General features: G+C 43.7%; 1 protein-coding gene across 2 annotated transcripts in view; it reads left to right on the top strand.

Moving 5' to 3' along the window:
- Positions 1-13,314, top strand: part of ATRN (attractin) — a 151,928-nt gene that overhangs the window by 33,334 nt on the left and 105,280 nt on the right. For both annotated transcript variants that reach the window (XM_032684986.1, XM_032684985.1), the window contains exons 4-6: positions 8,661-8,789; positions 11,210-11,415; positions 12,563-12,731. In XM_032684986.1, coding sequence (XP_032540877.1) covers positions 8,661-8,789; positions 11,210-11,415; positions 12,563-12,731 — 504 coding nt within the window. The remainder of the gene's footprint in view (positions 1-8,660; positions 8,790-11,209; positions 11,416-12,562; positions 12,732-13,314) is intronic.

Raw genomic sequence — 13,314 nt, 5'->3', positions numbered from 1 at the left:
GATACACACAAAAACACATGGATCTAAATATACAAATAGATATGGATACACACAGAAACACATGGATCTAAATATACAAATAGATATGGATACACACAAAAACACATGGATCTAAATATACAAATAGATATGGATACACACAGAAACACATGGATCTAAATATACAAATAGATATGGATACACACAGAAACACATGGATCTAAATATACAAATAGATATGGATACACACAGAAACACATGGATCTAAATATACAAATAGATATGGATACACACAGAAACACATGGATCTCAATATACAAATGGATATGGATACACCTGGATCTCAATATACAAATGTGTATGGATACACATGGATCTAAATATACAAATAGATATGGATGCACATGGATCTAAATATACAAATATGTATGGATACACATGGATCTCAATATACAAGTGTATGTGGATATACACAGATACATGTGGATCTCAATATACAAATATATATGGATACATGTGCATCTCAATATACAAATATGTCTTTATGTACCTTAATATTTTAATTTTGAAACTATTTGTTATGTGTTCAGAAGCAACAGCAAAGGATCAGACAGCCTTGTGGAAACTTGGAATCCAGGAATGGTTTGGGTTGGGAGGGACCTTAAAGACCTTCCAGTTCCAACCTGCCATGAGCAGGGACACCTTCCACTAGCCCAGGTTGCTCCAAGCCCTGTCCAACCTGGCCTTGGACACTTCCAGGGATCCAGGGGCAGCCACAGCTTCTCTGGGCAACCTGTGCCAGGGTCTCCCCACCCTCACAGCCAACAATTCCTTCCCAATATCCCATCTATCCCTGCCCTCTGTCCGTGTGAAGCCATTCCCTGTGCCCTGTCACTCCATGTCCTTGTCAGATGTCCCTCTCCAGCACTTGACACATGTAAAAATATCCCTTTTTCCAACGGGTGACAGGAATTTGGCTCATCCCTGTGGTGACACCAGTCTGTGGATGGTGGTGAACAAGCAACGTTTCACACCAGGCCCCACTGTAACTCCTGCATTCCTGTGCTTCAGTCCCACAGTGACACCACCACCTTATGGGTTTTATTCCTTTAACTGAAATTAGGAGAATAATCCCAAATTATCCATGGAAAAAAAACTAATGGTTCCCCTTGGGCCCTGCTTGTTCCAAGTGGCTGCGTAACCATGTCCAGAATTAACCTTCTGCTGGGCTCCCTCTCCTTTGTGAAATGAGGGTCTAAAAATACTTGGTGTTTGTTCCAGAAAATCCTCATAATCTCCAGGAGAGAAGATCAGCAGAGGAAGAAAAAGTTGATTAAAATATCAGAGCCACCACATGTGGGCTTTCTTTTATTTTTTTTTTTGGCCTTCAGCTGCAGTTGCAGAGTTGTTTTGGAGCGAAGGAGCAATTCCTGCCAAGCTTCAGGACCAACCCCAGGTTCAAAACAGGCCACAGGAATGAATTATTATGTCGTTCTCACCTCATTTCGAAGAAGAAACAACCTTCCCTCTTCTAAAAAACCTCCAAAAAAACCCTGGAAGTGGCACCTGGAAGTGCTCTCCTGGTGTCCTGCCCTGATTGATATGCAGGAAGAGGAGGAAATGTCATCCTGACTCCTCATCATTTCGCTCTAATCGAGCTGATTTTTGAACGTGCTGGTGAAAAGGTGAAATGATGATGATTTGTGCCTGCAGTTTCTTGTGTGTTTTCCAAAAATTAATAGGCTTCTGAAATGGAGGTTATAAGTAGTTCACAGCATTAACAATTACGGCTGAGACTGGAAAATCCTCCGTAAATCACTAGGAAGTCTGGGCCTGAGGACAAGCAAGAGTGAGCTTAATACAATAACACTTTGGAGGGAGGGGGAAAAAAAAATTCAATTATTTTCATTAATTGCTTCTTTAGATGGCATTTGAATTTCATCTTCATTAGCACTGAGCTGTGGTGTTCAGTAATCCAAGTTCAGGAAATGGCAGATGCTTCTCATTTTGATCAAGTGCCAAAAAAGCATCTGTTGAAAAATACCTTTCTCTGGTGTGAAAATGAAGGCACTGGAATGTTTTTAAGAGCAGTGCTCATATTTTATTAATTTTTGAGGGTTGTATTAAATTCATTATTCACCATAAGTATATTTCCTTCTCCATTATTTTTGTACCCTGCCAGGGGATTTGCAGGATTGAGTTGGACACTCTAAACTTTCAGAGCTTGTTGATAAACACTATAAATTCCTCCCTCTCTAAACTCAGTTTTTGTTCCCTCCCTGGCTTTTTAGAGCAGTTCCCTCAGTTCTTTCCCTGCTCTCATCTTGTTTTCTTGACCTTCTGATGCTCATTTGTGTTTGTTCACAAGATGATATTTACCCTGAATAGAAGATGATCTTGGAAATCCTCAGCACTGGACTGTGGGGAAGCTTTAAATTGGTTTTATCAATTTTTAACAGCAATAAATATTTGCATAATGCCAACATTTACACAGTCCAAGTGTCTGCACAGACTGAACTCCTCATAGCCTGAGAGCCCCCCAGGGCTCTCTCGTCCTGCACATTAAGCTTTTTTATATTAAACAGGGTTAAAAATATCTTTGCTGGTTTATATTTGTGATCAGGGGCAAGATGGGACTGTGTCAATGTGCTGCTTCAAATATATGCAACAAAAGAACGTGGAGAAAACAAATCCAGAAGCAAATCCAAAGAAGAATTATCCTGAATTAGATAAACTCCAGATCTGATTTAGGTGAACTCCACGCAGCGTCTGTGAACTCTGCTGGGTTTGTTGGTGACTTTACTCCCTGTTAAACATTTACCAGAGCTGCTTTTGCACCTTTATTTTCACTTTGCACTGGTTGGTGGGGGATGTTTTCCTCTTCAAACCTGGCTGTTGTTGTGCAAGACCTTTGGCCAAGGCCCAGGAGCTCGCGGTGGCTCTGCTCAGGTGCCAGGGGGATGGTCCTGGTGGCCTCCACGTGAGGCCTTTTCCCCTCAGGAGACAGGAGCAGCTCCCCTTCCTTTCCTTGCAGGTCAATGTGGCACTTGAGCACTCAAATCTGAGTGTAGGGGTGAGTTGGGATGGAAGGGTCTGATCCCTCTCTCAAAGCAGAGCCCTTTGCTCAAGATTTTACCCAGTCAGGGTGGGAATTCCTATTTAGGGTGGAGATCTTGTTGATCCTGTGGGTCAGTGGTCCAGTGCTGAGCCATCCTCATGTTAAAAAATGATAATAATTAATGAATCTAATACTAAGGTCTAATCAGAATCTCCTTTATGGTGTGTTGCCTGTTCCTGTGAACCTCTGGTGGTATCTCCTCTCTAATCTCTCCTGGGGTAGTTGAGGGCAGCAATTAGATTTCACCTTTCTTCAGCCCTTGCCCCTCCAGGCTAAACAAGCCTCCCTCCTTTTTGCCCAGAGAAGCTGTGGCTGCCCCTGGATCCCTGGAAGTGTCCAAGGCCAGGCTGGAAAGGGCTTGGAGCAACCTGGGCTAGTGGAAGGTGTCCCTGCCCATGGCAGGGAGATGGAATGAGATCATCTTGAAAATTCCTTCCAACTCAACCCGTTCCATGATTCCATGATGACAACAGTCCTGTAAGAACTGAGGAGGTTTTTGGGGCAAACCCCCTGATCCAGAGGGCCCTGCCCCTGGCCAGAGTTCCCTGTGCTGGTGCTTCAGCAGCTGGGTCTGTCTGTACAAGGGGAGATGGTTTCAAGGAATTTTGTGCTTTGGGCTATTGCCAGCTCTGTAATGATTCTTTCTTGTTATTATTATTTTTTTTTTTAATGTGTGTCATTCCAATGGCTTTATTTCCTTAAAAGTCCATGCTTGGGAGTCATCTTGCTTTATTTCGGACAATAAATTTGAGATGTCTCCTTATTTCCCCTTTTTATTTTTTACCATTGATTTATTGTTGGCCTCTCGTAACATCTATTTTTGGTTTATTTTTACTCTTACAGTTCCCAGTATAGGTGAGGAGCATGGACTGGTTTTTAATAAGAGAGAAATGGTGTCATTTTGTGCACAGGTGTGTCCAGATGGATCAGAGCATTTAAAAATTAGGATAATTGGTTTGCAGTGGATTTTGATAGATTGTGAAGCTGATTTTTCAGTACCACCCTCATGCTTTGACTCCCGTGCTCTGTATTTTCTGCCTTTTCCTTTTGTGATTCCCACTTTTTCCTGTTTTCTTCTCAGCAGAGCTTCTCATGCCTTTGATCTCTGACAGGTTGTGTCTCAGGAGGAAATGAGGAATCCACCAGCACCGTGATGCCCACAGAGCAAATCCAGGGACAGTAATAAGAGATCCCTTTTTTTTTTTTTAGATAATTTTAAAAAATAATTCTCATTTTTTGATGGTGTAAGGGAGGGAACAGGGCAGTAGAGAAGTTGGGTGTCCTGGACCTAATTGTGGCCTTCCAGTACCTGCAGGGAGCCACGAAGAAAGCTGGAGAGGGACTATTTACAAGAGCATGGAATGATAGGAGAAGGGGGAATGGCTTCACATGGACAGAGAGAGTAGGGTTAAATTGGATATTGGGAAGAAATATGTGGTGAGGCCCTGGCACAGGTTGTCCAGAGAAACTGTGGCTACCCCTGGATCCCTGGAAGTGTCCAAGGCCAGATTGGACAGGGCTTGGAGCAACCTGGTCTAATGGAAGGTGTCCCTGCCCATGGCAGGGAGATGGAACTGGATGATCCTTCAAGTCCCTTCCAGCCCAAACCATTCCATGAATCCTGTGGCATTGTTTTCACCGTGCCACTGACTCCACACATCCAGCTGACAGAAAAAGAGGAGTAATTCCAGTGGGAAGCAGGGGTTTGCCTTTCCTGGCTGTCACTGGGCAGCCGTGCTGAGTAGGAGTGTTTGTTTGCTTTGGAGTAGCAGCGGTTGCGAAATGTTTTGAAACCTTATGAAAGGAAATAAAAGCGGCGTGTTGTGAAACAGCCTAATCCTGGCCAGAGCCGAGCTGCTCAGGGAGTCTGGAGCAGAGTTTAAAGGAAGTTTTGCATAATCCTGTATCATTCTGAGTCTGCCTCTTGGATTCTTTGTCGTGGAAGAAAGTGTGAATTCTGTTTGTGCTGGTTTGTGCAGTGCTGTGCTCATTTAGTCGTGGTTTTTGGAGGTTCAGCCTTTCAAGGATCTGATCCTTATCTTTGTGTTGTGTTCTCTCCAGTGGCTTTCACTGAAAGGAATTACAAAGCCCCATCCCTGGAAGTTTTTCAAGGTCAGGAGCAACCTGGTCTGGTGGAAGGTGTCCCTGTTGTGTTTGGGACAAGATGGTCTTGAAGGTCCTTTCCAACTCAAACCCTTCTGAGATTCCGTGATTAATTTTCCTCGGGTTGTTTTCAACTTGTGTAGGTGGGATAATGTCCCTTTAGTTATTTACACACCAGGAAAGGATGGAAATAAGGGAGCATTTGGGAGATGTGCTGAGAACATCAGCCATGGAGGTACCTGTGTTCTTGCCAAACAAATCCCCAAACTGAGATTTCCAGGAGAAAACAAGTAATTGTCCTGTGATAGTGCTTTTATTAGGAAAGATTATTGAGGGGGATTTTTGTCTTCTCCCTCTACTTTTCTTCTTTACTGCTGTTATTCCCCCTCTCCAGGGCCTTCCAGTTATTTTGCCCTGTAATATCAGAGATAAGTGCTGAAGGAGAAATCAGAACAAAGGAGTTTTTTTCTTGTCCCTGAGCTGCAGTTTTCCTTATCCTGAATTACATTCAGAATGTCTGTTTTCCTGTGGAGCAGAAGCACCATCCTGCAGTTCCCATTACAAAAGAATATTATGAACCCAACAAGAAGTTGATTAGGCTTTTTTTGCTCTTTAGTGTTGTGGGAGATGATCTTTTGGGAGGGATAAACTTCAGATCAGAAGTTTTAAATTTGGGAATGAAACAGGCACCTCTTCTACCTCGAGAAAAAAGGAATTGATTTTGCATTTTAATCCCATATCCTTGAGATTTAAAAGGGAGGGAGGGTTGGAAACTTACCTTCCTCTCAAGGAAATGTTTATTGAGCAAAGGTGCTGGAGTTGTTTTGCCAAAACATGGGATCAGGTTCCAGCAATTTTGTGGCCTGTTGGTGAAATGAAGGATATCTTTGTGTCCACAACAAGGTTTGTTGTGCAGTTTGCAGGGTGACCCTGCCATAGGTAACACTTCATCTTGGATTTTTTGGGTGCAAACAGCCCGAAATCTGTAGCAAAAAGGATCACTGGGTGTCTGGGCTATTCACTGAGTACAGCACTGTTTAATTCAGGTCACCAAAAAGTGCTTTCCAGGCAGTTTGAGCGGATACTGGGGATAATTGGGTGCTTTCCTTGGGTAGAGAAACTCATTTACAGTTCCTGGGGAACTGCCTTCCACCACATTTGCTTTCTATTTTGAATAGACGTGAAAAGAGGAAAAGTAAGTCCTTTTCAAGGGGGAAAAATTCTTTTCATTGTTACTTTTTGGTGGGTGGTGGCCTTGGATACTCAGCAGTCCAGGGCACAGGACCAGGCTTGGCTGCTTTCCTGGGAGAGTGGCTGGAGCTTCCTCCTTTTCCCTGCCTGACACGTTCCTCTCTGACACTTGGGAGCCTCCCCTTGTCACAAAACTTCGACTTTTCCTTTGGAAGGATGGATCTGTACAGGAAAACAGCAGCTGACTGTGGATAGGGGGTGGTTGATGTTGTGCTGTGCTTCTAAAAACTTCCAAAAACTTCAAATTTACACCTGCTCCGATATCCTTCGTGTGAGGGAGGAATTAACTTCATTTGGTTGTTGTCAAGCTTCTGTAAAATGAAGAATAAACATTCCCTGCAATAGGTAAATAGGTAGTAATTATTTTTTTTCAAAACTCATTTAATCTCCTGCTCTCCATTATTTTTACTCCAGTTATTTTGGCAATAATATAAAACCATCCTGTGTCCAGGCTGGAATACTGTAAATAATCTTGCCCACCATCCTCAGTTCTCTCTGCCGACCCTGGAAAACTAAAATCTTGCTTCACTGAAAATTTAGAAGGATCTTGCAGAGCCTGAAAGGGTGAGAGAAACAGCCAGAGGTGTCCAGAAGTGTGAAGCAAGAGGAATGAAATGGCAGTCAGGAGTGTGAGAGGCTGACAGAAAAAACCAGAAATGTGGATGTGATGGGTGGGGTGGAGCTTTATAAAAGAAGGGGTGGCAGGAAGATGTGGTGTGGTTGACAACCCTGAGGGATGGAATGGCATCCAGAGGGAGCTGGACAGGCTGGAGAGGTGGGAAGGTGTGGGAAGCTCATGGGGTTCAGCAGGGCCAAGTGCATTGGATTGGGGCAATCCCAGTATCAGAACAGGCTGGGAGATGGAGGGATTGAGAGCAACCCTGGGAGAAGGACTTGGGGGTGTTGGTGGGTGAGAGGCTGGAGATGCCCCAGCCCAGACCCCACATGCCCTGGGCAGCAGGACAGGGGGGGATTGTACCCCTCTGCCCCTGTCTGAGGTGAGACCCCCCTGCAGAGCTGCTCCAGCCCTGGGAACAACAGCACAAGGACGTGGAGCTGCTGCAGAGAGTCCAGAGGAGGCCCCGGAGCTGCTGCCAGGGCTGGAGCCCCTCTGCTCTGGAGCCAGGCTGGGAGAGCTGGGGGGGTTCCCCTGGAGAAGAGAAGGCTCCAGGGAGAGCTGAGAGCCCCTTGCAGGGCCTAAAGGGGCTCCAGGAGAGCTGGAGAGGGACTGGGGACAAGGCATGGAGAGACAGGACAAGGGGGAATGGCTTTAAGCTGAAGGAGGATAGATTTAGACTGGATATTGGGAAGAAAATCTTCCCTGTGAGGGTGGGGAGGCCCTGTGCCAGGTTGGGCAGAGAAGCTGTGGCTGCCCCTGGATCCCTGGAAGTGTCCAAGGCCAGGTTGGACGGGGCTTGGAGCAACCTGGGCTAGTGGAAGGTGTCCCTGCCCATGGCAGGGGGTGGGACTGGATGGTCTTTAAGGTCCTTTTCAGTCCAAACCATTCCATGATTCCATGGCTGATTGTCCGTATTTCTCCTGGAAAAGGAGCCCAAGAGGCAGCAAGTGTAAAACGAGTAAAATAATCCTTTCTCTGCTGTTGCAGAGGTAAATTTTTGACCTCCCTGCTGCAGATTTTCCAGCTGGAAAGGGTACCAGTGGTTGAGAAAGGAATTGGATGGAAGCATGGATGGATGGTTTATTTAACTGTGCTGACTTGGGTGCGTTCTCCGGGTCAAAGCACCTGGACTGGGTTTCTGGAAGCTGAAGAACACATCACCAAAATGCTCTGTATGGCTTTGCCACAGCCTTTCCCAAGAATTTACTGTAGAGACAAACTCAGGAGGGACACCCTGGGCACAGCAGACCTTTAGTTTGGCTTGGTAGTACGGATTTTACTCTTTTGGGACACACTGGTTTCTGTTTCCAAACATGCCTCTTTGTTTATGAGTGGGTCCTGCTTAAATCGTGGCAGAATAACAAGGCAGGGAAAGGCTTTTGACAGGAATAAGTGGAATTCATGCAATCTTCAAGCTCACTCTGGTTAAATACTTTAAATACATTTATTTATGATTCCATGGAGTCAGTATACTTCAAATAATGCAAATACACTGAATTTCCATTGTTTTATTCATACCGATGCACTGTTGTTGCTTTGCTCCCTTTTTTATTACTTTTAACGGTGTTTTATTTTCTTTTTCCTTCCCAGTGGTCTCATTGTCCCTGAGAAGGACAGCAATGAAACAGTCCCTGAAGTTGTAGCTACTTCTGGATATGCTCTCCTGCATTTCTTCAGTGATGCTGCCTATAACCTCACGGGCTTCAACATCACCTACAAGTGAGTGGCACCACCCCAAAACGATGCTGCAGGGGGAGCAAAAGGAGAATTTTCCCTCTTTTCTCACCTTTTTCCTTGAAATCATCACTTGCCCTGAAGTGTGTAATTAGGAGCAGACACTTGAAATTAGATTTTTCTCTTTTATTACACCCTTTGCGACAGGCAGCGACTGGGATGTGCTCGAGGTTGTCAGCTGTGTGGGTGAATGTTTGCCCCCAAAGGCATCCTGTTATTTATTTCATGTTATTAAATGGGTTTGATCCTGTTTAATCAACCAGGATTGATGTGGTTTGTGCATGCCTGTGTGTTCTGCAGAGGGAATTCTGCACAAACACACTTTTCCATCAGCACAGTTGCACTTGGGACGCTGGGCTGTGCCTGCTCTTGAGGATCCTCATCCTTGGGATGCTCTTTTTTATTCAATTTTTGGATTAAATCCCTCAATTCGGCTTCTTTTTAGTCTGGAATGGTTTTATGTTCTTTCATTCATGCTTTAAATATATTGTATATTTATATAATATATAAATATTATATAATTTATATAATATATAAATACATAATATATTAGCTATATAAATAATTCTTATTTATATATTTATATAATATATATAATTTATATAGCATACAAGTACATAATATATTATCTATATTAATAAATATTATTCATATATTTATATAATATATAAATATTATATAATCTATATAATATACAAATGCATAATATATTATCTATAGAAATAAATATTACTTATATATTTATATAACATAAATATTATATAATTTATCTAATATACAAATACATAATATATTATCTATAGAAATAAATATTATTTATATATTTATATAATATATAAATATACAAATAGATAATATATAAATATAATCTAATTTATATTATATAAAAACATATAATATATAAATATTATATTGTTTATATAATATACACAAACATGTAATATATTATATACTATAAATATATTATAAGTGGGTGCTTTCTGTTCACTGACATATTTAGTCCTTGCTGGGGTGCTTCTGTTCACTGACATATTTAGTCCTTGCTGATGAACTTTTGTAAAAGTAATTTTGGGGTTCTGCCTAATTCATCAACTGCTTTTAGAAAGATCTCATTTTGAAGTCAGTGATCTCAGTGTGGTCCCTGTCAGAGATGAAATTTTTTACTTCCTTGGGGATCACGAGCTTTAAATCTTTTTGCTCCTACAAATACAAATGATGTTTGTGCCACGCTGGGAGGTTTAATTTGGGGGTAACATGCAGAAGTTCTCACCTTTTTTAAAGAAAAAATCAGCTGCAAAAGCTTTGGTCACGAGTGAGTGTTTTGCAAAAATTGACTTTTTCTCGAAATGAGAAACTTGTTTTTTTAACACCTGTCCTGGTGCTTTTATCCTTAGTAAACACATAAGTATGTGCTTGATAATCCACATAAAGCCAGATTATTTGAGAAACAGGGGACATCCAGCACCCCTTGAAAGCTCCAGAAAAAACGAGAAGCCTTTACAAAGATGCTTGAAGCAGAGGAGCTGAAGGAGCAGCGTTTTCCAAGCCTGGCTTATCCTGTAAACCAGGACTCCATCTACTGCCAGCTGTTGGCTTTGCACCATTGCACTGAAATACTGTCTTCAAGGATAATATTCCTTTCATTCTTCACTTTCTTGATCATTTTAAAACAATTTTTAAGTGCTGGTTCGTGGTCTGGTTTTTAGCTTTCCTCGTAGCATTTTTGCAGCGAGTAGATTAAAGGGTGTACTTGTTTCTTTTAACAGTCCTTACAGTTACTACTGGGTGTAGGTACTCTGCAAACACTGTGAAATTATTATAAATTATTGTGGTCTTGGACCAGTGACAGAGAGAATAATGGGCAGTAATCCCCAGTTATGAGTTATACTGGTTGATACACCAGCAAAAACAGGAGCCTTGGAGGTGAATGTGGCCTTTAAATTTGGATCTTCACCAGAGGTGCCTCTGGTTTTGCCTCAGCTACGCTGCAGATGTTATAAAATCAGAAAGGTTTCAAGCCAGGCACATCTTTGGCTTGGGATTCATCTCCAACGTGTTCCCTTGGTGAGCAGATCCCAGAATAGCATCTGATTGTGAGCACTTTGAGGCTAAATTGCACAGGCACCACAACAGCCTCGTGTGCTGATTAAATTCCTCACTTGCTGTTGGGTGTTTTAGGGTGATTCATTTGCATTAAAAGTGGCTAAAAATCATATTGATAATTTTTTCAGAGGAGCTAAGACTTTTAACTCCCGAGGGGAGGGAGCAAATCCCTGCAGGTCCATCCCGCCAGGGTCTTGGTTTGGGTGGAGCAAACTGTGTGAACATTATTCAGTTAATAAATCTTGGGAATCCTCAAAAAAACATGACACTTCCTTACAAATTCTTTTCCCTGCTGTTCCCAGTTTCAATATGTGTCCCAACAACTGCTCTGGCCGAGGGGAGTGCAAACTCAACAGCAGCACCAAGGCCCTGGAATGTGACTGTGCCAAATATTGGAAGGGGGAAGCCTGTGACATTCCCTACTGCACCGAGGACTGTGGGGCTCCTGAGAGGGGCCACTGCAACAGCAATGACTCCAAGGCCTGTGTGTGCTCCCCAGGCTGGCAAGGTGAGTGTCCTGGGGCTTGGAGGGAAGTTTTGGGATGCATTTTCTGTGTGGGGAGCTGGCAGATTCATTGGGAGTATGTGGGAATATTCCCAGTGACAAGTGTTAGCGTTTCGACCGGGAACAGAATATCTGCTTTTTAATATTAAGAGATCACACTCTATTTGGAAGGATGGAGATGCTGGAGAGAGTCCAGAGGAGGCCATGGAGATGCTCCAAGGACTGGAGCCCCTCTGCTCTGGAGCCAGGCTGGGAGAGCTGGGGGGGTTCCCCTGGAGAAGAGAAGGCTCCAGGGAGAGCTGAGAGCCCCTTGCAGGGCCTAAAGGGGCTCCAGGAGAGCTGGAGAGGGACTGGGGACAAGGGATGGAGGGACAGGACACAGGGAATGGCTTCCCAGTGCCAGAGGGCAGGGTTAGAAGGGATATTAGGAAGGAATTGTTGGCTGCAGGAGTCCCCAGGACAGGCTGCCAAAGCCACTGCCTTCACCTCCTGACTCCAGAGAGAAGATTCACCTCAGGATAAAGCATTTGAACTACCAGAGGGCAGGGATAGGTGGGATATTGGGAAGGAATTCCTGGCTGGGAGGGTGGGGAGGCCCTGTCCCAGGTTGGGCAGAGAAGCTGTGGCTGCCTCTGGATCCCTGGAAGTGTCCAAGGCCAGGTTGGACAGGGCTTGGAGCAACCTGGTCTAGTGGAAGGTGTCCCTGCCCATGGCAGGGGGTGGAACAAGATGATCATTATTATCCCTCCCAACCCAAACCATTCTGGGATTGTGTGATTTTTAACAAAATGCTTTTAAAAGCAGCTTTGCCCCCATGCACAGCAGGACCAGCCTGTGGTTTGGAGGCACCAAGTAACAACTTAAAACCTCCTTCCTGTGCACCTAAAGCAAATTTGAGCCGGGGTTGAGCTGTTTGAACACACAACGTGCCTCATTCTCATGTCCAGCTGAGCTGAGCAGGCTCAGTTTTAGCAGGACTTTGAGCTGAACACACATTTTTCCTTTTCATTGACATCCTGTCATGTAAAAACTAGTCTTACATTACATGCAGCCACCTACAGCCCTGGCAGGAGATTGACCTGGAGCTGAAACACAGGCTTTGGGGGAAAAGAAAAACACCTAATTTCATTTTTGAACCTTCTTTTGCCAGGTCCTGGCTGTTCAATTCCCGTTCCTGCAAACCAGTCCTTTTGGACCCGGGAGGAATATTCTCTTCCCAAACTTCCTAGAGCATCCCACAAAACTGTGATCCATGACAACAAGATGTGGATTGTTGGGGGCTATGTCTTCAATCACTCTGACTCTCAGAAGGTTTTAGCGTGAGTATAAACCCAGATAATAAAGTCTAAAAAAAGAGAGGAGCTCGGATTTGGGAGTTATTTTTAGGAGTGTGTGCTTTGCTTTGGCTCCATCTCCAGGGGAAACCAGCCTGGATAAAAAACTCCAGGCTCACGTTTTGAGACTTGGGGAAACGCTGCCAAGGGGGGGTGCTAATTTGGGAAAAGGAAAAGTGGAAGGTTCCTGATGTTCAGTGAGTTTTTGAATCATCTGTGTCTGACAGCTTTTTAAATATTCACTCTGCATTTCTGGGCCACCTCCTGAATTATATCTGGGATTAAAGGAGAGTTTTGCTTCGGAGTTTTTAGCCCTTATGTTCTATTTGTGTGACTTCAGAGGCTTTGGCTCCTTAATTAACACCTCCTGATCACCGTGGATGGTTTTCCATAATGGATGGGATACAAACAGGGAATGGCATTTAGGATGAGGAAATTTAAGCAGCAAGTGGAGGAGATTTAACAGTTACTAAAACATCAAGTAATAATTGGGAAATCCCTCCTAAAAAACATCAGTTTTTCAGGCTTCCCCTCAGGCTTGATGGGATTGGGGCAGAACTAGGCAAAA

This window comes from Chiroxiphia lanceolata, chromosome 4 (genome assembly GCF_009829145.1).
Source record: "Chiroxiphia lanceolata isolate bChiLan1 chromosome 4, bChiLan1.pri, whole genome shotgun sequence".
NCBI classification, from domain to species: Eukaryota; Metazoa; Chordata; class Aves; order Passeriformes; family Pipridae; genus Chiroxiphia; species Chiroxiphia lanceolata.
The sequence above is the reverse complement of the archived record's forward strand: the minus strand, read 5'-3'. Positions and strand labels throughout refer to the sequence as shown.